This window comes from Equus przewalskii, chromosome 28 (genome assembly GCF_037783145.1).
Source record: "Equus przewalskii isolate Varuska chromosome 28, EquPr2, whole genome shotgun sequence".
In the NCBI taxonomy this organism is placed as follows: domain Eukaryota; kingdom Metazoa; phylum Chordata; class Mammalia; order Perissodactyla; family Equidae; genus Equus; species Equus przewalskii.
The window spans coordinates 24,261,991-24,289,423 of NC_091858.1; the positions used below are offsets into that span (position 1 = coordinate 24,261,991).

At 40.4% G+C, this 27,433-nt stretch overlaps 2 protein-coding genes across 38 annotated transcripts in view; one reads left to right on the forward strand and one right to left on the reverse strand.

Moving 5' to 3' along the window:
- Positions 1 to 5,583, reverse strand: part of PRIMPOL (primase and DNA directed polymerase) — a 40,163-nt gene extending 34,580 nt beyond the window's left edge. For 8 of the 36 annotated variants that reach the window (XM_070598201.1, XM_070598197.1, XM_070598176.1 and 5 more), the window contains exons 1-5: positions 5,278 to 5,572; positions 4,087 to 4,145; positions 3,633 to 3,717; positions 1,722 to 2,018; positions 1,517 to 1,626 (exon numbers count right to left, since the gene is read on the reverse strand). The gene's annotated coding sequence lies outside the window, so the exon portion shown is untranslated. Of the gene's footprint in view, positions 1 to 1,516; positions 1,650 to 1,721; positions 2,019 to 3,632; positions 3,718 to 4,086; positions 4,146 to 5,277 lie in introns of all 36 variants that reach the window. The other 28 variants (XM_070598202.1, XM_070598198.1, XM_070598177.1 and 25 more) reach the window with 8 other exon arrangements.
- A 279-nt stretch (positions 5,584 to 5,862) lies between these two features.
- Positions 5,863 to 26,534, forward strand: CASP3 (caspase 3). Of its 2 annotated transcripts, XM_070598966.1 has the most exons (7): positions 5,863 to 6,009; positions 16,957 to 17,024; positions 19,356 to 19,480; positions 22,236 to 22,364; positions 22,682 to 22,857; positions 23,125 to 23,245; positions 24,671 to 26,534. In XM_070598966.1, the coding sequence occupies exons 2-7, from the start codon at positions 16,972 to 16,974 to the stop codon at positions 24,898 to 24,900; spliced, it is 834 nt and encodes a 277-aa protein (XP_070455067.1). In that variant the 5' UTR covers positions 5,863 to 6,009; positions 16,957 to 16,971; the 3' UTR covers positions 24,901 to 26,534. The 2 variants fall into 2 exon arrangements, with proteins under 2 accessions (XP_070455067.1, XP_070455068.1); XM_070598967.1 differs by lacking the exons at positions 5,863 to 6,009; positions 23,125 to 23,245 and having other exon boundaries at positions 16,963 to 17,024.
- The last annotated feature ends 899 nt before the right edge of the window (positions 26,535 to 27,433 follow it).

The window sequence follows — 27,433 nt, forward strand, 5'->3', positions numbered from 1 at the left end:
ATCAATTTCTTCATTTAGAATACATTTTGTTTAGTAAAACCTCAAAACTCACTTCCTAATGTTTATTTCCTTATCTGCTTTATATTTTGTTTTGTATGAAGTTTTAATGTGAAATGAGAACAGGGCTGGTTATCAGAAATCTTTAGATCCTGGCTCTTCCATCCAATGGTGCTAGGATTTTGGACAGGTTAATGAAGCTTCCTGAATCTTAATCAACTGCAGAATGGGAACCATTATCATCTTGAATACTTTATGTAGTTACTTGAGGGTACACGTGCTAAGATATATGACGATGTTTTATAAATTACAAAGCCTCATGTAAATATAAACGTTTTTGTATTATAACCATTTATTTTATAACCATTATATTGGTTATTATATAACCATTTTATTGCATCAAGCGCTATCTACCTTGCCCAGCTAGTGCTACTTCCTTGCCCATCATTCTTGTGCTATTATTTCTTAGCGTGAGGTTCATTTCTTGGCACCACTGGGCAGGTCTCAGCTCCATTTTCCTCTGTTTCCATTCATTGCTCTTCTTTTCTCCCAACACAAGTGTAAGTTGGGAGGATCACTCAGTGTATGAATGGGAATTACAATATTGGCTAGCTTTGGTTTAGGATGTCTATGGTTATCATAAGCATGATTTAAGAAAGGAATAAATAAATCTGAACCTTTGTCTGTTAATTCAATGACTGTATTTTTGTGAGTAGCCAATGTGAAATGATTGTCTTTTAACTCTTGTTTATTAATGACATGTGTTTTTATTTGTATACAATACTTCCTGTTAGCCATGCCAAGCTAAGGGGGCCAGGCAATACCTTTCCAATTTGGGATTATGGTTTTACTTACAAAGGAAATAGGATCGGTCTTTTAGAAGAAGGGAGGAAAAGCTTCCATTATAGATAAAAAAATGGCCACAAATTCTTTGCCATTCCTCCCATCAAGAGATGCCATCTAAGCCCACTCCCCTACTCACTCTGGGCTTGGCCACGTGACTTGCTTTGGCCAATGTCACATGGACAAATGAGAAGCGAGCAGAGATTTAATAATTGCTTTTGCACTGGATTTGGCTATCCTGAAGGCCTGCCCTGAGATTGTTCTGCTATAACTCCAGCCTCATAGAGGATACAAGGCCATCTGGAGAAGAAGCAAGGTATCCCAGCTAACGGCCAGCACCAACTATCAGATATGTGAGTTAAGCCATTTTGGATCATCCACACATCATCTGAATTCAACGTATGAGTAAGCCTGAGTGAGTGCAGGTAAGCTCTGCCAAAGAAACTGCCCGGCCAACCGACAGAAGAAAAAATTAATTTGTTGTTGGTTTTTTTTTTTTTTTAAAGCCAGTAAGTTTTGGTTTAGTTTTTACACAGAAATAGATCACTGATACAGTTTCCCTCTTCATTAATATCATCTATGTCATAATTTATCTATGTAGAAAACAGATATATTAGTTTTTTAAAGTGAAATAATAATAAATACTAAAGCATTTGAGGGTAATATTCTTACGTACCTTTGGCACTGCCTTTCCAGTACTTGTGCTTATCAAGTTGATAAATATTCTCTTGAATTTTAGCCAAAAACTCTGCAACAACACAACCTCAATGGCAAATGATATATTCCCTAGAAGGAAAAATAGAATCACCCTAAAAGATTAAGAGAGGGTAGGAATATCATGACATTGTTAGATTTCAAATTTAACTTCAAACATAACAGACCTAAGAAAGGTTATTCTCTCAAAGTTATCCACCTTATCCACATGAAAATTATAAATTATAAACCAAGGGGGCCAGCCCAGTGACGCAGTGGTTAAGTTCACACGTTCCGCTTCAGTGGCCCAGAGTTCGCCAGTTTGGATCCCAGGTGTGGACCCACGCACCACTTGTCAAGCCATGCTGTGGCAGGCGTCCCACATATAAAGCAGAGGAGGATGGGCACGGATGTTAGCTCAGGGCCAGTCTTCCTCAGCAAAAAGAGGAGGATTGGTGGCAGATGTTAGCTCAGGGCTAATCTTCCTCAAAAATAAAATAAAATAAAATAGAATAAAATAAATTATAAACCAAGAAACAAGGAATACAATTCTAAAGGTATCAATATAAATTTCATATCAGATATACCTAGGAAAGGAATACAATTTCAATGGATTAAAAAGATGGAGCAATTTTAAATAAACTGCTTCAATTCTTCAGTACAAAGTGATACGGCTCCTTATTGCTAGAAAGAGTCTTAGTATTCAGTTTACTTCAATCTGCTTCGCATACAGCTAGAAATCCCCTACATTTAGACAATCTGAGAAACTGATGTTCTCCTATGAAATTAACTTTTAATGAAGTCCACTGATTACTTAATGAAGAAAATAAACACAGAATACAATCACATATGATTTCTAGCTCTATATCTAACCAACAACTGACTAGGAATAACCATGTGGACATTCACACTTAGTGACGCTGATATGGGGAAAATTCTGATTTTGTAAGAATACTGGTACCACCACGGGAGAGTGTCATACATGAAAGCGAAGGAGTCAGTGGAAAACTAGTTTGACACTCACCAGACTGAGGGAACCATGAACGTCAACAGAGATAAAAAAAGAGAAGTTCAATATATGTTAGCCCTCGCGTTCTTTGCACAGTTTGACTATTTTAACAGCTGGGTTGAGGGTTAGAAGACAACTGGAGCTTGTACTATTTGAGCAGGAAGTTGACTGACAAAAGCAAAGGAAACAGAGAACAGGAAGGCATCTGGCATTCTGGTTTCAGACTATCATATTCCTCAGCCTTACCCTCTGAGAGAATATGTCATCATTTTAGAAACGCCTTTAATTCCTAGTGGGGAGAGTGCTGTCTTTCTTTTATATAATTGTACATCAGAACCCCTTTCACACAGGGACTGTAATTCTTTTTGGTAACAGCTTCCAAGTTCCAAAGAAAAATATTTGTTGTATTTTAAAATAGTAGGCTTAGGAGCTGTACTGTTTCTTAACGTTGCACCTGAATATTTATTTAACCATGTTTGATACCAGTTTTACAACTAAAGGTGGTTGGGCTAGAAAAAAGGCTGGCTTAGTCCTTTTAGAGTAACTATAGTATAGTGAGAGAAGGGGACGTGGGGATGCAGGTGGAGAGATGACTCAGATGGCCAACCCAAGGAGCCCTGGTTTCCCTGGGTTTATGCCTCAACTTGCCCAGCTAGGACACGTGACGGCCTGGTGCCCAGGAACAGCTGGCTGGGGCTGCATGCTTCACAATTACTGGCTTCTAGGGAGACCTGAAGCCTGCCTCGCCCTGTTCTCCCTAGGCCACATCTCCTAGTTTCTTTCTTTTCTTGTCTAATCACAAGTCAATTTCCATTCCCCAACTCCAGCTTCCCACTCTGTCCTGAGAATAGATTCATCAGTATTTTGTGTTTTCTGTATGTATGTTCTAATTCTAGTATTTAGTAAAGTTCTGGTGTTTGGCAATGTTTACTTACTATAATCTCTTTTATGGCATCTTGGAAAACATTTATACTATTTCTCCCACTGCTAAAGTATTCATAATAAAGTACATGATTAAAATTCATTAACAGTAATATTAATATATGTTTACTTCCCAGATGAATAACCTTAAGAAATTAAATATACTGACTGAATTTGATTTTCTTCCACTTCAGTCACTTTGCCAGTCTATGCTTGAACAGAAGTAACTCATATTTAAATTTCCCAAAATTCTCCTGTAATGGATAAGAAAACACATGATATGTCATTCTTTTCCACTTACCCCTTTCTACCACCTCCACAGGCTCTCCCACCCAAACAGACTAACCCTGCCAGACTAATCACCTTTAAAACTATTTTTCATAATTTTTCATAGGGACACTCATTAATGATTCAGAGCAACACTCAATTCACACTATAGATAATATCAAGAAGTCCAAACTCTCCAGGATCTGGCCCTAAATCACTTACACATTTTATTCCTTATCATTTGGCCTTCTGAACCAACGGAATGATAATCACCAAATGAATGATAATGACCACTCTCTGCCCCTGGCCCACTCCAAGAGCCCATACATTTCTCTCACCTGGAATGCCCCACTTACCTTTCCCAAATTCTTCCCCTTCAAGGCCCGGATCAAGTTCTGCCACCTCTGAGACAGCTCTGTAAAAACAAATTACTGGACTCAGTCAGAAGACATTGCCTCCAGACAACTGTTTTACTGTAACTAAAGTTTCTCTAGACTAAGTAAATTAGCATAATTTACACAAAAACAGAAAACTGCTGTAGCTTTAACTGAAGCATCATTTTGGTAAGAAAGTTTAGTAGAGGAGCCAGCTGTGGGTAGAGCGGTTAAGTTTGGCTTGCTCACTTTAGCTACCAGGCTCATGGGTTTGGATCCCAGGCACTGACCTACAACATTCCTCAGCCACACTGTGGCAGCCACTCACATACAAAATAGAGGAAGACTGGCACAGATGTTAGCACAGGGCTAATCTTCCTCAAGCAAAAAAAAAAAAAAAAGAGGAAGATTGGCAACAAATGTTAGCTCAGGGCCAGTCTTCCTCAGCAAAAAAAACGAAAGAAAGAAAGTTTAGCACAGGAAGGGGTTTGGGCATCACCACGGCATAACAGGACTTGATGAATTATACTGGCGCCTTCCTTATGAATAACTGCATGCTGAACCACTTAGGGTTGGGAGTGGGTCCTATTCTTCAGTTTTACCGCAGCAGAAAAAGGATAGCCAAATATTCATCTTCTCTCAATTTGGGAGGGATAAAGAAAGGCCTAAGTTTTATTCCTGGGATCCGAGTTTAACTCCTGTAACTCTCCTTTTAGTAAGAACAAACTACTTAACCTCTTTAAGCCCTGGTGGGGACTGGAATTCCTACCTCCCGGTGTTGTTGAAAGGCTAAAACAAGAAAATGCATTTGGGCACACCTAAGAGCACAGAACAAGCGCTCAACAAACGGTAGCACATATATAATGATGTATACTTATGTACAAAATACGGCCCCTGATTTATACCCAAATAGGCACAAATGTTCTTAATACGGGGTCCCTGACTTGTCAGAATATCATGAATCTCTAGAAATTGGATGCGCAATTTCCTGGTCATTTGTGTGGGTAGATTCTTCTTCTTCTGCAAAAATGATTCATAGTTTGCATCAGAGTCTGAAAGGATTTCGTAACCCAAAAGAGGGGAACCAGTAGGCAGTGCAGGTTTTTGATTTAGGGACGAATTGGAAGGGACCTAAGGAAAGGCTTCAGGTCATGCGGGGGAAGGGGAGATTACCAGCGCGGGTCGGCCTGCTCCCCTTCCTCCCAGAGGTCCAACAGGGCGGCAGGCCCGCCCTCGACTCCGGTCTCTCTGCCCCTTGGGCCTGGCGCGGCTTTCCGGTCTCCCTCCGTTTCCCTCCAGAACCCCCCGCAAGGGGGGGGGACACCCACGTGTCCTCTCTGGCTGGCGGGACCTGAGACCTGCCCACGGTGGCGCTAACGCGTCTTCAAACCTGGCGCGGGGCCGGGTCCCGAGCGCGCCGGACCCGTGAGAGCGCGGCCTCGGGGCGGTGCTTGGCGGCGTTCTCTGCGCGGGGGCGGGGCCAGAGCGGGCCGGGCCAATGAGAGCGCGACCTCCGGGGGGGGCGGTGTTCACTGCGCGGGGGCGGGGCCAGAGAGCGCCGGGCCTACGAGAGCGCGCCCTCCGGGCGGGGCGGTGTTCTTGCGGCGGGGGCGGGGTCAGAGCGCGCCGGGCCTGTGAGGGGCGGCTTGGAGGAGGCAGGGGACGATGTTCTTGGACTGGCGGGCGGGCGGGCGAGCGGGGAGCGCTCCGGGCCTCTGTGGGAGCGGCGTTCGGGGCGGGGGCGGGGTGGGGCGGGGCGGGAGACACGTCGACGCGGAGGGGGCGGAGCCAGAGGGGGCGGGCCGTGCTCGGAACGGAGCTGAGCTGGACAGGGTGGGGGCTACAGAAGCGGAGCTGGCGGGGCGCAGAGCTGAGGGGCGCGGAGTGGTGCGTGGAGGCTGAGCGGTGAGTGCTGCCCTCCTGTCTTCTCGCCGCGGCGCCGTCAGCCCGGGGCCCGCTCCCTCCATCTCCTGCAGCGCGCGCCCCGGGGACCTGTTGGGCCCTGCGGCTGCTCCGAGGAGACGGAGGAGATGGGCACAGTCCGGGTTGCGGATCCTTTGTTTTGCCACGACGACGAGTGCGAGGACGAGCCTGCAGCCCACGGAGCGAGAGAGTCGGCCTGGGGTCGGGAGGCTGGGCCGGGGGTGTGGAGGCAGACGGCGGAGACTCGGCTGGAGATGCCGACCCGGGAAACCGGACCGCAGATCGAGAGCCCGAGCCGGGAGCGTCGAGGCTGGGGGAGGGTGGTGGGGGAGGACAGGGGGACGGGAGACCGGGCCGGGGAGCGGAAACCCGGCTGGAGATGCCGAGCCCGGGGGACGGGAGGCGGACCGAAGATCGAGAGGCCGGGCTGTGGGTTGGGGGGAGACGGGGCCGGGGCTCCGAGGTCGGGTAGCTGGGGGCTGGACCCCTGTCGCGGAGCTCGCGGGAGGGGGTCGCGGGAGGCCGGGTGGGAGGAGGTCGGACCTGGGAGCGGAGGCAGCGGGATGCTTGGGAAGTGAGGGTGCCCGGGACCGCAGGCTGAGTGTTGGATCGGGAAGGGAGTCGCGGATGGTCGGCAATGAGAAACGATGCCCCGAGGGCAGGAGGCGGGCTCGGTACTGTCTGAGTGGCGCTGGCCCTCGGAGCTGAACCTCCCATTATTGGAAGAGGGTTTGGTCTCTGCTGCCTTCTTTATCTCGGGCCTGGATCTTCCCGGATTGCCTGTGTGACTCAGTTTTCTGGAGAAGTAATTTCAGGTGTTAAACTCTAATTCCTTTTCAGACCTGAAGGTCTCCATGAATCCATCCAGTTCGGCCATGTGACTGTGTGTCCGTGGCCAAATTCACCCAGGAGCTGCTTTGAAATCCGCTCAGGCCACGCTGAATAAGAGTGCCTTTCTCACACTTGTCACTCCTGTTCTGCTCTCAAGCTTTACTTCCCAAGCAGCTGCCTCTGTCCCATTCTCAATCAGTGGAACCCAAGCCAGAAAACCAGGAACCAGGCTTCTCAGCTACCACTCTCCACTCCTTCCCCAGTTAGCCACCAAGCCTCCTAAATGTCCACCAGATCTGTCCACTTCTCTCCATCTCTGATTTAAGTCACCATAGGCTCTTACCTGGCTACAGCAGCCTCCTCTTGGCCTCCATACTTCCAGACACCCTGCCCCTCTCATCCACTCCATTCTTTAGAGCACAGGCTGAGGGATGTTCACAAAGTAGAAATCTAGAAAACTGTTTGTTTGCCCGTAGGATAAACCCAGTCCCTTAACATGGTTAACAAAGCCAAGCACAGGTTGGCTCCTTGCTCCCCTCCCTTTCCTTATCTTTTGTTATAGCACTGTTTCACTTTCTACACAGCCCTTCTGATCTTAATACCTATTCTCTGCCTGAAACACACCTGCGTTCATCACATCTGCTTGAGGAACTTCTGCTTAGATTTCTGTTCTCCTTAAACATGTGAAGGTTAAGTCTTATATCATGTGCTCCTTTTGCGTCGGAGTTTCCTAAGAGGGAAATATCATATCCTTTGCAGTTGCTTGTTTCCTTTCGTCCCTACTAGCTTTTAAGCAAATTCCCTGAGGAACTGTGTTTTTGTTGTTCATTAGTGTCTTTCCCCTTATCCAGGGCCTGCACAAGTGAATACCCCTCCTACAGTATTATGCTTTTTAATAATTATGCCCTATCTAGAAAAAATAAATGTGTTTTAGTATTACTTAGCAAATTATAATTAAAAGATTGGATTAGAAAGGAATGGTAAAGGTGAAATATGGAGTCATTGTAACAATGTGAGTATACAAGATAGTAACAGGAGGTGCTTAGCAAGGAGGTTAGACCAGCCTGTATCAAAATGTGCTCAGCCACTTTGAATGCATTATAGTTACACATGATGTCTAAGAATGAAATGCAAAGTTTAAGTTATCTCCATCACAACCTGATGTTTGAGCTTTGGTTTTGCTTTGCTCTTTTGCAAAAGAAGGCTTTTGAAAGTTAGAATGTGTTTTGGAGTGTGGCAATAAAACCTGTTAACAGTAAAAAAGAAATAAAACATTATACCTAACTAAGTCAGAGTTGCTTTGCTATCCTGAAAAAAAGGCCTTGCCTCCTGCCATTTTAAGAGACTGGCATCTTATCTGATGTAGACAATTACAATGCCTCTTTAACTGTTTTGCTTTCGAACCTAATTTAGCACAATCTCCTACTGCTTCATCCCTCTTGTAATTCTAGAAAGCAGTCTTTATTCTCATGAACAGTGTTAAATTAATTCTGGCGCTTAATATTAGATACTTTTTAAAGCTCTGCCTTAAAGATGTGGATCACTAATGTTTGGGCCTAAAAAAAAGATGTGGGAATTCTTAAACTGTTATATGCTGTTTTGTACACATTTAACAAATACAAATGTAATAGGGGGAATAGGTACTCTGTTGTCAGACAACCTAAGGCCAGGTCCCAAGGGTGACACTTACCAGGTCATCCATAAATAGGCATAAGTAATATACATACCTCACAGGGTTCTGAGGATAAAGTGAGATAATGTCTGTGAGGGTGCTTTGTAAATGTCTGTGTCATATTGTTATTTCTCTCCCTATTTTGTTCTTGCCTTCAAATTGCTTATAGAGCTTCTGAGTTAGGGGAGAGTAAGATAAAGTTATCTGATGTGTACTGAACACTGGCATTTGCCTTGTTGAGCCACTTTTGAATGCTAGTCAGCATGGGCATGAGTCCCACATTGGGCCAGGATCCTTCTCTCTCCTGTTACTTGACGCACTCAAGGTTTGCTACAGTACTTTGCGCACAGTTGGTGTTCAGTAACTTCTGATGGCGCAGATGATGATTGAATAGATACTGCTGACTCTGACTTTTTGCAGTTTCAAACCTTCTCTGGCAGGCAGGATTTCTTTAATCAGGTGGTTATAAACTTAAATCTGCTTCTATAGATGAGTGGTTCTCAGTGGGAGGGAAGAGGCCTTGCAGGTTTATAAAAGGCACCCAAGATCCTTCATTTTACATTCATTTCATACAAAATATTTAGGTCTGCAAGGACTTTCCCATTTCTCCTTTTGTCCCTCCAAAGACACCATCTTAGGGCCTCAAGGGAGGGGAAGACAGACCCCTTGCACATAGTCAGTACTGTGTTCTTTCTGGCTAATGGCTTTGAATAGTGGGGAGGACTCCAGTCTGTCTTCCTGGTCGTGTGGCCCTTGCCAGAGACAAGGAAAGAATGGTTTTATTTGTTTGTATTGCACAACTGAACCCATGTTAGTTTATTCTGTGTTTAGTTTTACTTGCTCTTTGTGCCTTTTCACCTTAATTACAAAATAAATAATAGAAGATTGACATTACCAGGCCCAATGACAATATCCAGTTTGGTGATTGTTATAAATCCCCAAAGAAAGAAATTCAGAGACTGGATGGGAAACGATTTCAAAAAAACCTCTAGTACATTACAGCTGAAATGTTTTCTTAGCCAAACTATAGGCAAAAGTATGTTCTCTCTGTTTCACTTACTAAATCTGGAAATGTGACTGCTTTTGAGACTTTGGTAACAAATGCCTCTCAAATTGGTGATAAATACAATCCTGGTGTTTTTCAAGTTTTTTGACAAAAGTTGAGTCTCCCCAGAAGTCATACTAGAAAGGCTTCACCTTTCTTTTGAGGCAAACAAAGATCAGAAAATAAGTCTTAATGACTTATACTGAATATTTAACATGAAACCAGTTATTTTACTTTTAGAAGTAAATTACCCAGGGGCCTCAGAAACAGCATAACCATCATTTCTGTTTTCTTCATTAATTAGAGTAAGTGCACCTTATACTATTTCACTGTCTCTGCAGTCAGTTTCTACCATGTTATTTATGCTCTTTGTCTCATTTTAATTAGAGCTTCTAGGTTGTGGATTTTTGTTTCCTTCCTTGAAATCATTGATAGTATTCCCCGTCCTATATGGTACGAAGCCATGTAGAAGAGTGGGCGGGTAAGACAGACAGATGCGAAATCCTGGCTGTGCCACTTGGAAGTTATTTACCTGTTCTAAGTCTCAGTCAACTGAACTATGGAAAGGGGATCATGATGTCTCAGCATCATTGGAAGGATGAACCAGAAATACGTAAATAAGTAACACATCAGTCAATCAATAAAAGTATCTTTTAGCCCAGAGTCTAGCCCATAAGAGTAGGCAGTGGGAGGAAGGGTTATTACGCAACACTTTGTACACAATGCTCAGATCACGCATGGCATTGTGAATCTTTGGTCTTTTTGGCTACCTGTTTTGGTAAATCTTTACTTATAAATTTTTTTTTTTAAGATACTTATATTCATGGAGATGATTCAAAAGTGAGCAGTGTTGGTTCTTATGTCTTATTTTGAGATTTTAAACCCATTAGAGCAGAAACCAGGTTTTATCCCTTACATCACTTTCCTTGTAGGACAGGTAGCAAGAACAGCCTACTGATGGGTGATGGTTTAGCTGAGTAAGACTCTCAAACTGGTTATACTATTTCATGTCTCATTTTGAAATCTCTACCATAGGCACACTTTCAAACTATTCTGTTTTTTTCTGAGGAGCCCTGAGCTAACATCCGTGCCCATCATCCTCTACTTTATATGTGGGATGCCTGCCACAGCATGGCTTGCCACGCCATGCCAGGTCCGTACCTGGGATCCGAACCGCCGAACCCCAGGCCGCCAAAGCAGAATGTGCGAACCAGGCTGGCCCCAATATTCATTTTTAATAACAGGGTTTTTTTCCAAATTTTTAATGCTTTATAACTTCATGTAGATATTTTAATTTTAGAAGTTAATTTTTATTCCTCTACCTTAACTCTGTAGATAGTTTATTCTGCTTTACTTCCTTATTGTAGTGTGCAATAGTCTCTTTAGTTGGCTTAACCACAATATAAATAGGGAGAACATTACAACTTTTCACTTCAGGAAAACACAGCATAAAATATTTAAGTATCTATTTTACAGTGACAGTAAGTTTATGCTGACAACATTTTTTAACTTTCGAAGATCTGACTGTTGTGGCTCCTGTGGCAAGTGTTAAAGGAATTTAGGAACTAGAGAAGTGATTCTAAGACCCAAGTTCCAAGTTGCTATCTAATGTCAAATAGTCCACTTGGAACTTCTCTGGGACCTAATTAATATATGTTAAAAAGTTTACCTTATTATCATCAGCATCCTGAATGGAAGGAAAGAAGTACATACATCAGTACAATCAGAAATAATTGGTGTTAAGTCCATTGTTGTGCCAAGATATATTTTTTAAACCCCTATTGTATATTTTCATATTTCTGTTTTATCAAATGAAAATGTTCTAAGAGGGGCTGGCCTGGTGCGCAGCACTTAAGTTCGCACATTCCACTTCTTCATGGCACTGCTTGGCAAGCCATGCTGTGGTAGGCGTCCCATTTATGAAGTAGAGGAAGATGGGCATAGATGTCAGCTCAGGGCCAGTCTTCCTCAGCAAAAAGAGGAGGATTGGCAGTAGTTAGCTCAGGGCTAATCTTCCTCAAAGAAAAAAAAAAAGAAACTGTTCTAAGAACTTAAACTCCTGTTATTGTTTAGGGCCTTAAATATTTCCCTTGGGGGGATAATTTTTTGTCTTTCTAGGATGAGATCACCATCCCCAGAATAACTTGTATTCAGCCAGGCATTAGCTAATGGAGGTGAAGTCATGCTAAATGTTAACACTATAGTGAGTTCTGCAAGAAAGTTCTGCTCCCAAGAGTGCGGGTTTGGGGCTTTCGTGAGGAAAAAGCAGATGGTGGCAAGTAAGTGCAAGTGTGCACATGTCTGACGCAATGAGGACTTTGTTTACCATTATATAAATTTTTAATAGTGTGTGAAGGTCAGCTGATACTGTTGCAGTATATATTATCCAGATACCAATAATGAAGGAAACAATACATATAGTACGTTGTTCCTGAGAAATCCTTATGAAATAGTCTTAACACTGTTTTAGATCCTATTTTAACAGAAGGCATGTTTTTGCCTTTCAGCCACCAATTACCTTACTCAAGCAAAATAGTCTATCTCATGTCTAATATCAGAAATGATTAAATGACAATTGCTTATATTCGGACTGATCTATCTGCAACTTTCTTTAACTTTTGGGAATTATTTGGTTAACGAAAGTTGATTAAATGTGTGAAAAGGAGATGACTACTTAAACGTCAGCTAATATTTAGATGAAATCTTCATTGGTAGGAGTCAAGAAGCCGAATATTTTTAAACTCACGAAGGCTGGTCACTATTTAAATCTAAACCTTCTATTCCAGTCATAGGATAGAATCGTTGTATCCCACAGCTTTATCGTTGGCAGGAAAGGAAAGGTTGCTAGAAGTTGGTATTTCAGCCCAAGAATCACTGCACTGTTTGCAGAAGTGTTCAGTAAGAGATCTGTCCTTAGGGCCTTGATCGTTGGTGGGAACCTACCAATATTTAGGTTGATATGTAGTATGAGCACATACTGTGTACCCTGCATTTGGCAAACTTGTTCAAAGGGCCAACTTGAGGCAAACCCTGGGGCCAGCAAGGACACTGACAGGAGCTCCAGGTTCAACTTCAGAATTTATCATCTTGTTAAGGTTTCTTTCCCATTGTGTTTTCACTCCAGATTTTTTTACAGGCTGGCCATAAAGTCTTGAAACATAGGTCATGTTTTCTCATGGATTGCAATGTCAAATAAACCATTTATTATGTATTTGCCTATGTTTCCGGAATTGTTAGCCACTCTGGAACTTGTTAGCTACTCTAGCCACTCTGATTAGTTCTTTCAATTAATCAAATTAACCATGACTTTATTTTTCAAGCATGGATGGATAATTATTTTGATTTATGGTCTACCCACTTAGAATTGGCTTGCATGGGGCGAGTGAGTTGGTCTTTATGACATTTCTGGTTCAAGGAAGTTTGAGATTTCCCTGTACCTAATACATGTTTGTTATATGTACGCAAGAGAAGAAGAAAGGCAGATGGCCTGGAATGGTACAGAGCAGTCAAGGAAGGGTTGCAAGTTTCATAGTAGTAGAGATTCCCTATTTTTGTCACTCTTAAAAAAGGGCTGAGAGTTGAAATTGGCCAGCACAGTCCTGTTTGATGCAGTCTGCCAATGTTGATAGATATTATTTTATGAAATAATCTTGGTTCTATTTTATAACTTTAAAAACAATGCAGCTGTTATAGAAAAATTAGGAAATATAGAAAAATATGAAGGAATAAGTAAGTTGTCAGTATTTCCATCATCTAGAGATAGCCACTATTAATAAATTGGTTAATATGTAAAGATGCTGTATAATTACTTTTGGTCTTTTTCTTGTGTTTATTTTAATTGAGATTATATTGTTTTAAGCAGTTTTATAGCCTATTTTTACTTAGCCTTATGTTATAAGCATTTCCCACGTCACTGATTAGTTCTTTAAAAAAGTTTTATAGCTATATTAACCAACGTATGGGTATACCATAACTTAACTATTTCTCTGCTCAAATTTCTATTTTTTTTTTTTTTTAAAGATTTTATTTTTTCCTTTTTCTCCCCAAAGCCCCCCGGTACATAGTTGTGTATTCTTCGTTGTGGGTTCTTCTAGTTGTGGCATGTGGGACGCTGCCTCAGCATGGTCTGATGAGCAGTGCCATGTCCACGCCCAGGATTCGAACTAACGAAACACTGGGCCGCCTGCAGCGGAGTGCGCAAACTTAACCACTCGGCCACGGGGCCAGCCCCTCAAATTCTCACTATTTTGATGAATAATGTATCCTTCCCTTTCTCTCCTCTCCCCAACCCCTGGGGTTATTTCCTTAGGCTGCATTCTTAGAAGTCTAATTTTACTAGATCAAATTTCAAGGCTTTTATTGGGGGTGGGGGGCATGTTGTCAAAATGTTCTCAAGAGATGATACCAATTTATGTTCCTTCCAGTAGGCTATGAGAATGCCTGTCTCATGCACCTTTGCTGGCATTGTGCATGATTAGTTTTTGGTACTACTTGATAAAATCCATGGTAAGCACACATGAAAGTATAGATAGGACATTTGGGGATTCCTGTCTCATAGTTTATCATATGCAGTCATATGAGAAGTACCTCATCCTCCTTCCATCAGATTCACCAGCCTTCACATGTTGTGTCCACAGAGTTAGTCTTCCTGTTACAGAGGGTGAACCCTCACTTGTTCTTATCAAACCAAACAAGAAATCTCTACCCCTTGTCCCTCTCCAGCTGCTGTCCCATTTCTCCTTTCCCCTTCATGGCAAAATTGTGCTTACTCACTGTTGTCTTTACTCGTTTTTGTTCTCTCTTTCTCTCAGTTCGCTGCAGCAACCTTGATCCTTTTAAAGTAGAATTTTCAAAAAGTAAAACTTGGCTGCTGTGTAAATATAAAATAAATTGTGTCAAATATTTTATTCAATTAATTAATTAATAATAAAACCAGTAAGATGTTAAGACAAGTTCAAAGGAGAATTTGAAACAAAACAGATGTAGATGGTATAATGAAATGAATTTGCTAATAGAAGCAAAACTGGTTAATATCGTGTAGAGCAATAGAATGTAGTTTGGGAGGGTCATCTTTTCTATAGATTGGGCATCCGTTGAATCAAAGACAACAGGATAAAATTCATTTTCATTTCTGTGGAGAATCATTTGCATGATTATCTGTTTTTTATGGCTTAACTTCCTACAGAGTTCTAAAGCAGCCTAGTCAGTAGAAGGTCCATCAAAGGGGACACCCATAAAATCAGATACTCCCCAAGATTCCTCTAGACAATGCCTAGCACCACACTAAAATGATATCCAATAATTTTTTTGCCCATTTCCAAGTTTTGGACAATTTTTTCTGACAATCGCCACCATCCTCATGACATTCTTGCCAAAGCCAGTGGTCTTCTTTCCTCATCTGACTTGACCACTTAGCAAGATTCGAAACAACCCGACACTCATTGAAAGACATCTGCATGCTTTCGTACACCACATTCACCTGATTTCCCTTTTTCACTCACCTCATTTAGTCTCTTGCTGGCCCTGCTTCCTCTAGTAACCGTCTGCGTATCAGAGTGCCCCAGTATGTCTCCAGCCCTGATCTCTTTCTCGATTCCAGATTCTTAACTACCTATATTCGCTGTGCAGCTTTAGTCCACGCTCCCAGCATTCTTTCCGGAACTATTCCAGAAGGCTTCTCATTGGCCTGTGTGCTTCCACTTCATCCTTCTGCAGTCGATTCTTCACTCAGCAGCCAGAGTGGTATTTTTAAAGCATGCTGTCCCTCCTCTGCTTCAGACACTCCAGTGGTTTCTCCTTGCAGTTAGGATAGAGTCGAAGCTCCTCTTGGCTCCTGAGGTACCATGTGATCTTGCCTTTCCTGCTTCATCTCTCTTCACTCCTTCCCTTCCTTTACCATGTGCTGGTCAAGCTGGTCCTTCTGCACTATGAGTGCACCAGACTCTTTCAGGGCCTTTGTACTTGCTCGTCCTTCCTCCAGCAAGGACAGCCTCAGTTGGTAGCCTTTATGTCATTTAGATCTCAGTGTTAATGTCACCTCAGAGATGACTTCCCCAACTACCTTAGCTAAAGGAGCTCACACTCCCAGTCTATTACATTACTCTATTTTATTTTCTTCATAGCCCCTGTCAGTATTTGAAATCTTATCCATCTATAATCAGTCCTCCTCTCTAGAATGAAAGCTTCTTGAAGGTAGGAACTTTGTCTTGTCTTCCACCCTGTCCTAGTACCTAGAATGGTACCTGGCGCAAAGCATGTGCCACCAGATATTTGTTTACTGACTAAAAGATGGTTCCTCCCAGCTGTACTCACCATCCTCCCTTGGTTTTCTAGAAAAGCTACAGGAAGTAAGATGGTAGAAAAGCAGAGAGCCTTTATAGAAGTGCAGAAACAAAGACTAGCTTTGAGAGAAGGTCAAAGCCTGCCCTCCCCTGTGGTTGAAGTGGCATGTGACACCTCCTCTCCTCCATATTCTTTTCTCCATCTTTCCCCACCCAGGTGCACACAGAACTTAGGGAGACAGGAGGGAAGAACTTAGCTTTGGAGAAGAGAAGAGGTCTCCTTAGCTTTCAGGAGACCTTGAAGAGGACACTTTGGTACTGCTTTCAGTTTGGGAAGATAGAAAAGTTCCGGAGATGAATGGTGGTGTTGGTTACACAACAGTATGAGTGTACTCAATGTCACGGAACTGTATACTTAAAAATGGTGAAAATGGTAGAATTTGTGTCTATTTTACCACAGTTTTAAAAATTTAAATTTAGAAAGGGGGAAGGAGGCTTGGACTTTCTGTAAAGGCTTTTATGGTTGAGCAAGTCCTGTTGATGGGGTTGTGTACTCTTTTAAGATTTATGATTTTAGCATAAGAGTTAAGTTAAAGTCGTATTTTGATTGGTGTTTTTGAGTTAGCCAGGGCTTCTAGAGGCTGGAGAAAGTCAAGATTTTTTTCTCCTTGTTTTTCAAGTTTTTGGTTTTCAACTGTGTTGAGTTGAAAGGCTGAGTTCTGACCAATGAGCTGATGGATTGTAGTAGAAACAAGTGGCAGTCTGTATCTTGATCTGGTGGGGACATACAAGTGTAAAAATTAATCGAGCTGCACACTTCTTATCTGTGTACTCTATGTACTTCGTAGCTCATTTCAAAAAGACAGAGAGATTGAGAGAGAGAAATGGGCTATATTACACATTCCTTTACAAAGGATTATTCTCAGGTTTGACTCACAGAACCCTTTAACAGTAGAGGTGAAGCTGGGGTGGGAGTGGTATTGCTAATGGGAAAAAGTCCATATAAAGTATTTAGAGAGATGATCATTGGAATAATTAACATAGTACAGTGATCTTATAATGACTGATTTTGATTAACTTCTACTTTCTTTATATTCTAGTGAATAAAAGTATCCATGGAGAACTCTAAAATCTCAGTGGATTCAAAATCCATTAAAAATTCAGAAACGTAAGTATTTAAACGGAATCCTGTATAATCAGTGAAAGATAGGTGTATGTAATACAGCAAACCTTGAGGAGTGAGGAAGCAGAAAAAATGGGCTTTCAAACCCAAGAGCCCCAGTTGACTTCCTATCTCAACAGCGATATGGCTTTACACGCGTTAAAATGATCCTCTCTGAAGCTCCTCCTTAAAATGAAACTTTGATGGAACTTGGGGGAGGATTGAGGGAAGGACCAGGTACAGTGCCTGACCCATGGTCGGAAACCCTGTCTCAGAAGCAGAAGGACACACAGGAGAGGCAGGACGTGCAATTGTGGGTGCTTCTGGACCTTCCCAAATCACTCGCAGGACGAAAGGTTTTGTGTTTGGGGGAGGTTTTTTGCCTCCTATTTATTTATAAGTTTTAAGACTAAAATGAAATGCCAATTCTGAGTCTGGAGAAGAATTGCCTGTTTATAGATTATCTTTTACTCTTTTTTTCCTCAGTCTTCCTTTTTGAAATATTCTGCTTATTAATGCTTCTAATGAAGAAAGGAAAAAGATAAAACTCAAACACTCTTAATTCCTGTCTGTTATTATCCATTTGGGATCTCTTGTGATACTTTTAATTCTAAAAGTTTATTTCTGAGACCCAGTATTATTATTCTGAACCAACCAGGGAATTACAAACTAATTGTAGTACCAAACAATAGTATTACAGCAATACTATTAAGAGCTTACCAATAAAGATTTAGCAATATTTGTTTCACAAAGGAATTTTCCTAGAAATTAAACCTTTGAAATGTGATCTCTGGGGCTGGCCCCCTGGCCGAGTGGCTAAGTTTGCGCTCTCCGCTGTAGGCGGCCCACTGTTTCGTTGGTTCGAATCCTGGGCGCGGACATGGCACTGCTCATCAAACCACGCTGAGGCAGTGTCCCACATGCCACAATTAGAAGGCCCACAATGAAGAGTATACAACCATGTACTGGGGGGCTTTGGGGAGAAAAAGGAAAAAAGTAAAATCTTAAAAAAAAAAAAGAAATGTGATCTCATTTTAGAGATTTTTGGGGTTTTTTAAAAATGACTTACACGTTTTCTTACCTTTTCATATAGTACAGAACATAATTTAATAGCAAATTGCATGGGAGCTCAAAACAAATTTAGGTCTCTTTTGATCCTATGATAAGCTGTCCTCATGCTCCTAGGCCTTTTGAGTCTCTGCTCTTTGTCAGGTGTGCCCCCTCCCACTCTGGCTGTCCCTCTGCCGGGAGAGGAGCAGCAGGAGGTGGTAGGGAATTACTCTTCTGAGGTTCATTATCTGTATGACCTTCAACAAGCCACTCATCTTTCAAGAGTTTTAATTTTTTCGTCTGTAAAATATGGGAATCCTTACCTCTAGCTAAATATAATAGTTCACTTCTGAACTTGACTGCATTAATTTAGTCTTTTAATCTTTTTCCAACAATTTCTTTTAGAATTGTGTATCATGTGAAATACTCTCAGGTTAAGTGCATGAGTATGTTGACTTTAGGTATCAACGTTTGGCTGCTCCTACGCCTGTCATGTCCTCATTCTTGGTCCAGATCAGGGTCAGGCCTGCAGTCTGTGTCAGTCAGGTTTTATTGGAACATAGCTGCACCCATTCGTTTACATATTGTCCTCAGCTACTTTCACCAGCAGAAGGGAGTCGCTGCAACAGAGACTGGACAGCCCACAACCCTACAAGACTTAATATTTGACCCTTTTGAGAAAAAGTTGATTGATCCTGAGCTAGATAACAGAGATTTTTGGATAAGTGACCTTGAGACAAGTACTTTCAATTGTTTACAATAGTGATTCCATGTATTAATTTGTTCAGCTCATAGAGTTTAAGAAACAATTTAGCAATTGTGATCAATATTGTGCTTTGAGTCATCTTTGCATTTGTTGATTTCTTATAATTTCAGGCTCATTTTTAAGATTTTACTCTTACCTTGAAGGGTAAAATATTTCACATAGTTATAGGGATTTTTTAGAGTATGAAATGTATTTGATGAAATTTTAATAAAATTTAGAGAAAAACATAAAATATAGAGATTAAAAGCCTGAACTCTGAAGTCCAACAGATGGTTTCAGCCTTGGCTCTGACACAGTAGTGTCTGCATAACTGTCAGCACATTCCTTAGCCTCATGGCGGTCATTTCCTCTTCTGTGAAATGAGTTTTTGTGCAATTTAAGTGAGGAAAAGCCTGTAGCACACAGCCTGACACATTACATTCTACAAACGTTAACTATTATGTGCTTTAGAAGTTGTATTAATGTGAACAGCAGCATTGATCATTTCTATCTTTGTAAACTATTGTTTGATTTTCAAACAGAAAGATCTTACATGGAAGCAAGTCAATGGACTCTGGAATATCCTTGGACAGTAGTTACAAAATGGATTATCCTGAAATGGGGTTATGTATAATAATAAATAATAAGAACTTTCATAAAAGTACTGGTATGTATCATAACATAATTTTTCATCCTTTTCAAATATTTGTACCATGTATATTTAGTATAATACAAAAAATAGTATTGATGTTATTAGTAAATTATGACACAGAATGGCCATAAGGTAGAGAGAGAGCAGGACCCACAGGTCCTACAATTCACCATGGACTCTTAGTCTCCTGCCCATCATCACAGTCTCTCCCTCTTCCAACAGCTAGCCTCCTATCTGTATGTTGGCCTCTTCTGCCCTGACTTCTCTGTCACACTTGCTTCTTTATCCTTCTGCTCCCTCTTTTATGCTAATGGAAGGATCTCAACAAATAGTAAGTAGTAGTGTTTGTCCTTTCCAGGAACTGTGCAAGGCACCTCACAGATATTGTCTCATTTAATTTTTACAGCATTGAAAAGTAACCGCCATTAGATGCTGAAAGGTTAATATCCTTGCGGATTCACACAGAAATTTAGTAGCAGAGCTGGGCCTCAGCCCTGGTTTGCCTGACACCCCAGCCCGAGCTCTGAACCCACCTTCTGTGCTGCTTCACTTCTTTGTGTTTTTATTTGCTCTATTGACTTTTTCCTCCTCTCCTACGGATGGCAGACCCCATCTTAAAGAGACCTTACTTCTACTCAGCTTCCTCCTAAGCTTTGCCCAGATTTTTGTCTCCTTCCCTAAATTTTGAAAACATGTACTTTAAGCTCACCATCTTCACTTCTTTCAATTCCCCTTGAACCTGTTTTGCTGTTTCCTCCTCACCCTCTACTGAAACTGCTCTGTTAGGTTCGCCACAGGCTGCTCACCAAATCCCCTGCTTAGTCTCTATACTGTGTACTATTGAATCTAATAATACATTTTAGAAATTTTTTTTAGAGAATATAAAAAGATAAAAGCCTTCATGATCCTAAAAAGCTAATATCATCTTGATGTATCGCTTGATGTTTTTCCTTGATCGTTTCTTAAAGCTTAATCTTATTCATAATATGCAAGCAATATTGTATCCTGCTTGCTCCACTTAATGTAATATTACCATTTTTCATGTTGTATAATTTTTATGTTATTTTAATGATTGTATAATACCCCATTCCTGAATCATACCATTCCCTTAATTTGCATAATTTACCATATGAATGAACATTTGGGCTGTTTCCCCGTTTTTCATTTTCAAATTGCTGATGTGATAATTCTTTGAATTGGCATATTAATCACATTAGAATTAATTTTTAATTAAGGAAACTAGAAGCATCAGATCTAATTTAGGAGGCTATCTACCAGAGTGGTGGTAAAAATGGAAAGAAGCCAGATTACACTGGAAAGATAAGCAGGATTTGGTGTTAGATTATAAGGAGTGAGAGAAAGCGTAGTTGAAAATGGGTGTCTAATCTGAACAGTACCGTTTCTATTGCTTTTGGCTATAAGTTGAGATACCGTCTTCAGCCATTAGGTATTCTGCTTCACATTGCTAGTGATGATGCCCTCTTCCTGTAGAATTTTACATTGCTGAACCTATTCTTTTTTTTAAAAAAAAAGTATATCATTCCACTCTTCCCCCCAAAATAGTTAGACCAGTGGTCGGGCCTTAGCCTTCGAGTGAGCCCCTTGTCTGCTCTGAAATTTAAAGGTCAGGTTCTCACAACGATCTCTGACAGCCTGATGTTTTCTGTTTTACTACCAAGTGGCTCACAAACCAGGACCAGAGTTCAGTCACCTTGTCACACAGGTGCATGGTGTCCTCAGCCTTTCCAATATCAAAACCTTGATCAGCTTATTTTAATTTTATAGAAACAACATATGGCCCTAATAGAAATTTCAGAAATTACAGATTAGCAAAAGAGAAAAATTAAAATCACTTATAGTCACACTACTCAGATAATATTTTGGAAATAAAGATATTTAATCTTTTTTCTATTCAGACATATTAAACTTATTTCTAAGATGTGTTGCCCCCAACACTTTAGCATTTTTAAATCTGAGTGCATCATACACTCAATCTGTACGTTTCTGTGGAAGGTTTGGTAAAGGAAGGTTGAAAGCCCAGGACCCCTGGATGCAGATCGAACACACACTTTGTTCCTTTGTACAAGTCCCTGGTCCTCTGTGCTCCACATCCCACATCTGTACAAGTGAAACAGTCGTCGTAGCTGTCTCATGTTGGTTGGAAAGATTAAAGGAGATTACCCACAGCAGAATGCCTGATGAACAGTGTTACTGTGCGGTGGTTTGTGGTTTTTTCCTGAAAAGACATTATGAAAGTAGTAGTGTATCTTAAAATCGTTGGGAACTTAAAAATCAAAGAAATACAGTTTCTCTGAGTGTGTGTTTTGTTATATATCTATATAATTTTTTCTCAAAAGTTAGATCATATTTTCTAGTATTTTTTTTATAATCAATGACCATTTTTTCCTGGCAAAATTTTGTCTACAAAAATGTTAATGGCAACATAGTATTCCGTTATTTAAGTGAACCATCATTTATTTAACCAAATCACTCTCGTTAGACATTGAAGTTGTCTCTGTTTTTCACTATCTAAGCAGCTGTGAAAGATATCCTTGTGACCGTGACATTGATATAGCTTCTGTTATGAAGTGTCGTCTAAATACCAAGAAGTTAGAGACTTTGTGTCCTTATCAGAATAATTGAATCTTCATAGCATTTGAAAGGAAGAACTGACTGTGGATCCTGTGAATTGCTGAATAGTTTATTTCATCTCAGAGCAGTTAATCTTCTTTTTTTAAATGCAATTAAAAGTAATTTTTTCCGTTCTAAGGAATGGCATCCCGGTCTGGTACAGATGTGGATGCAGCAAACCTCAGGGAAACATTCACAAACTTGAAATACGAAGTCAGGAATAAAAATGATCTTACCGGCGAAGAAATTGTGGCATTGATGCGCAGTGGTAAGAAATAATTAAAAGAATTACCTTCATTGTCCAACTTTATATTACAGTTTGGATGTAATTACACATACAATAATAAAGCATGAGAATTGTGGAACTATACTGTGCATAATCTTACTCTATATTTTATTTAAGTAAAGTAGAAGTTATTTATGCCAGCTACCTAAAATGGTTTGAGGTCTGTTGCTCTGCTCCAAGCTGGATCTAGATGATCTCTCTTAGTTTTGTTCTCAAGTTTCTTCATCTTATTCCCGTATGGTATATATGAGATTGAATAAAGTTATGTTGTTTTTTCTTATTTGTAAATGTTTTTCCAGTTTCTAAAGAAGATCATAGCAAAAGGAGCAGTTTTATTTGCGTGCTTCTAAGCCATGGTGAAGAAGGAATAATTTTTGGAACAAATGGACCTATTGACCTGAAAAAATTAACATGTTTCTTCAAAGGGGATTGTTGCAGAAGTCTAGCTGGAAAACCCAAACTTTTCATTATTCAGGTAATATATAACTGAGCAACTCAGTTATCAAGGTGGATTATGAAAAGCGTTTATTTTTTTCCCTGAAGCTACTGAACTGTTGTTACTATTTTATTCATTTAAACCACCACTTAGGAGATATAGAATAAATCTTAGTTTTGGACTTATATCAAAAAGATTCTGCATAATTAACATCAGTTTTTACACAGCCTTTCCATTTCTTAGGAATTACAGTTATTTGTGTACACACATATTGTTTTAAATAAATGTTTATGTTTTTACCTCTAGGCCTGCCGAGGTACAGAACTGGACAGTGGTATTGAGACCGACAGTGGTATTGAGGATGACATGGCATGTCAGAAAATCCCAGTTGAGGCAGACTTCCTGTATGCGTATTCCACAGCACCTGGTAAGGAAGTTACAGATAACGAATGTCATATGTGGATTTTCAGCAACCAAGAGTGTATTCCAAAGGCATCAAGATTTTGATATACATAAAAAACAGCTAACTTGTCGGTATTTTAGGGTACCTTAACCAAACAGAAGTCTCAAAAAATTGTCTTTAGCCAAATTTGGCTGGAAAATACGCATATATAGAAAGCATGCTTACCCAGTATCATTCATGAACTAATAGCAGATAGGATGCTGTGTTGTAATATAGGCCAAATCAGAGCTTCATCCACTTCTTAGAATGGAGAGAGGTATGTTTTCCAGGAATTCTTTGGAAGATAGGAAATAAAAAAGATAAACATGAATAGTATATGATAGTGTTGAAATGGAATGAGGGGTGGGCCAGCCCAGTGGCGCAGCAGTTAAGTTCACACATTATGTTTTGGCAGCCTGGGGTTCGCTGGTTCGGATCCCGGTGCAGACCTATGCATCACTTGTCCGGCCCTGCTGTGGCAGGTGTCCCACATAAAACAGAGGAAGATGGGCACAGATGTTAGCTCAGAGCCAGTCTTCCTCAGCAAAAAGAGGAGGATTGACAGCAGATGTTAGCTCACGGCTAATCTTCCTCAAAAAAAAGAAATGGAATGAGGGAAAAGGAACAAGGTAAAAAATGATCTATGAATAGGTTACTAACCTCCACTTTTTGTGGTTGTGTTGCACATGCAATTACATAAGTAAATATTTATTGATCATACAATTATTTATTGAACAACTAACTCAGGATGTCACAAAGGTAGAAAATATAGGACAAATATATTTTTAAAGTGTCACATTTTCAAATATGTTCAGTATGATTGCTTTTTAATCTCCAGGCATCTTTCCAGGTAAAGTACTTCTAAACTAAAAACAGTGGAGCCTATAGTTAAAATGAAAAAGTACCATAAAATACACTATTTCCCCTTTTGGACTTCTTTAATACTCTGTAATGTATTTATTGTACTTTATTCAGATGCCCTTTAAATAAATTTAGGACACTCAAATGTGTGTGCATATGTAAGCAGTTTATTTCTTGGATAAGCCAGTAATCTGATTGTGACACCATGCTACTTACAATGACCCTGTTTGTATCTTTGCTTTTGCGTCGTCTTCTGCGTGTTTTCCTGTTTTTCCTTGTTGGAAGGGAAGCCCAGAAAGTAGAACTCTCAGTAATTCAACAGTAAAGGTAGTCCACGACTCTTTTTCCCTTGTTGAAAGCATAGGTATATACACAGTACACTTTCTTTTTCCCCTCCAACATCATTTACCCTGAAACCAAAGGTGTCGTTTGTTTGTTTATATAGCTAATAATACCTGTGGAAGTTTATGCTTGTTTTTACCTTTATGGTTGTGTAATAATTTATAAAATCTGGTATCCATGGTACTTTGGTTATATTTTGCCTTGCAGGTTACTATTCCTGGCGAAATTCGAAGGACGGATCCTGGTTCATCCAGTCGCTTTGTGCTATGCTGAAGCTGTACGCCCACAAGCTTGAGCTTATGCATATCCTCACTCGGGTTAACCGCAAGGTAGCCATGGAATTTGAGTCCTATTGCCTTGACCCTACTTTTCATGGAAAGAAACAGATTCCGTGTATTGTTTCTATGCTCACAAAAGAACTGTATTTTTATCACTAAAGAAATGGGTGGGTTTTTGTTATTTTTTTTGTATGCCAAGTGAGGAAGCAGTATAATTCATACTGTATTTTCTTCTCTCGTTTAAATCTCATCTAATCCTCCAAGTGGTACTTTGAAACATGCCGCTTTCATCGCAATAAAACTACTGTGAAGCTACCTCAAACTCAGAATCAGGTAGTTGAAATTGAATTGAATTAGGAGTAAATAACAATGGACAGTGGTACAATCATGATGAGAGAAAATGATTGTAAATTAACGGCTCTCATCGTTAGCAATTTTTAGTGATGCTATGATATGAATTTTCAAGTAATCATGGGAAAAGTTAAATATTGCAGTAATGGATTTCAGTGATACTGATGTGCTCTCACTTGAGTATGCATCCTGGTCTTTGTCAGACTAGAAACGATCATGTGGAATAATGTTTCCTAGAACTGTGCACCCATGGGCCTGGCCAAAGGCTTGAGGCCCTTGACTTTAGAATTGGTATTTGGAGATAAGTCAACCGTATTTTTAGATCATTTATCTGAGTGCATGGTTTTGTGATGTTTGTCCTGAGCATGTCTTTGTTGTAAAGAGTTGTGTTTAATATTGAAAAAGAAACTAAATATTTTACTTGGGAGAAAGCATGAGCACGCTAAGTTGACTCTTTTAAGACTAAATACAACATTAATAAAGGGAGGCGTAGTTAGAACTATAAGGTGCTGAAATATAGCTCGTCTACTAGCATGTGTATCCTGGCATATTTGTCTCTGTGCCATCTGTTGAGCTTCAAATACCAGCAAAGCCTCTGAAGAGCTGTTATGTGAAAACCTCAAGTTGTTGGTCAAACTGAGTAGCAGCATGTATTGAAGAAATTCTGTAAGAACATATTAAAATACAACTTATATAACAAACAGTGAATCGTAAGGAAGAAACAAGGAATCAGTCAGCTGGGCATTCCGTAATGAGAAGATGGTTTGAGCCTGAGCAGAAGCATGATGCGGCTTCTATGTGATGAAGGCAGAGCCGGAGACCAGAAAAAGCGCTGCTGACTAGTTTCTTCATATGTACCAGTGTGTGTGGAGGACGCCCCCAGGGCAGGAATCTCCACGAAAGTGAGCCAAATCAGAAATTCCTGAAATGGAAATTTTCCAAAGATGGTGAGGGTCACAATAAAAACCATAGTACTCTTTGTAGTCAAATTTTTGAGCACGTTAAGTTATTTTCTGTTAAAGTTTACAATCAGGAAAATGATACCATTATAATTATATACTGTTCTCTGAAATGAAAGGACCATGGTACATAGGACTTCAGAACCATCTAGTCTTGCCCTCCTTTGGCGGACGGGGAAACTGAAGGCCAGAAAGGAGAAACGGCATGGCCGCCAGCCACAGAGGCCGGGCTCCAGCCTCCCCAGTCAGGAGGCGCTGAGCCAGTGGCATCCTAGTGTCTTACTGGTTGTCAGTCTGACATTTCACGTAAGCTTTCTTGTGCTCAAAGAAAAGAACTCACATTTATAAATGATGGCTATTTGTTTTGACTACGTCTGTAATTTTTTCAAAGTAAATGAAGCATGTAATGATGACTCAAGCTATGTGACTATTTTGTAAAAATTTATTATGAATTCTTATTTCAAAATATAAATTCTAACAAAATTCCCAACGTTTGTTTTTGTTGTTTCTGATGTTGTGCTGCTAATTGAAATTAAAATGTTTTTAACTAAGAACTTAAATTGGAAGGGCCAAAGAGGATGCAACAGAACCCTATAATTAAATGTTTTGAGATAGTGGCACGTTACCATATAGAATAAGCAGACTTTTCTTCTTCCCGGGCCCTCTCAGAAGGCCCTGTTCCTAAAATGACCATGATGCCAGGAAGGATACTAGGTTTGCATGGATCACAGTCCCTAAAGATGACCATATATTTGTTTGTTTTCCTTGCCTTGTGCAAGGGTGAATAACAGAGTATAAAGGATATTGCTGAAATGAAACATTTTCACCACGTAAGTTTTACATAGGGCTAATAGGGGGAGGTAAAAAAAAAGAACTAAGGGATTATGCAACAAACCATTGATGTTCGCTGATGGCCACCTCTGGGAGATGCGGTTGTGACAGGAAGATGGTCCCTTTTTTTAATTCTATATGGTTAGTAAAGGAATATAAGAAAGTGCAAACTTGGGTGGTTTTAAATTTCTTCCAATATTTCTATAATGAACATAGATTACTTTTAGGTCGGGAAACTAAATAAAATTCTTCTAATTGTCCAGTTTCCAAGGAGTAGAGAATGGCATGGATAACTTTTTTAAGACTCTTTTAAAGCTATAGTTCTGTAATGTGTTGAGAAAATTAAGCCCATTCTAATCCTCCTACTATATAAATAAGTCTTAGATATTAAAAGGAAAAAGACTGGGAGGGTGAAAGGAGGTAAAGGGGCAGACATGTACGGTGACGGATGGCAACTAGACCTTTGGTGGTGAACACAATGAAGTCTATTTGGAAGCTGAAATATAATGTTGTACGCCTGATGTTTACATAATGTTATAAACCAATGTGAC

What these genes read in the sequence shown, in the direction of transcription:
- CASP3 (XM_070598966.1), top strand. Translation starts at nt 16,972, where the DNA reads ATGGAGAACTCTAAAATCTCAGTGGATTCAAAATCCATTAAAAATTCA. An exon ending in GAACTTTCATAAAAGTACTG is followed by an intron (nt 19,481 to 22,235) that starts GTATGTATCATA and finishes TTCCGTTCTAAG; the next exon opens with GAATGGCATCCCGGTCTGGT. An exon ending in TGTGGCATTGATGCGCAGTG is followed by an intron (nt 22,365 to 22,681) that starts GTAAGAAATAAT and finishes ATGTTTTTCCAG; the next exon opens with TTTCTAAAGAAGATCATAGC.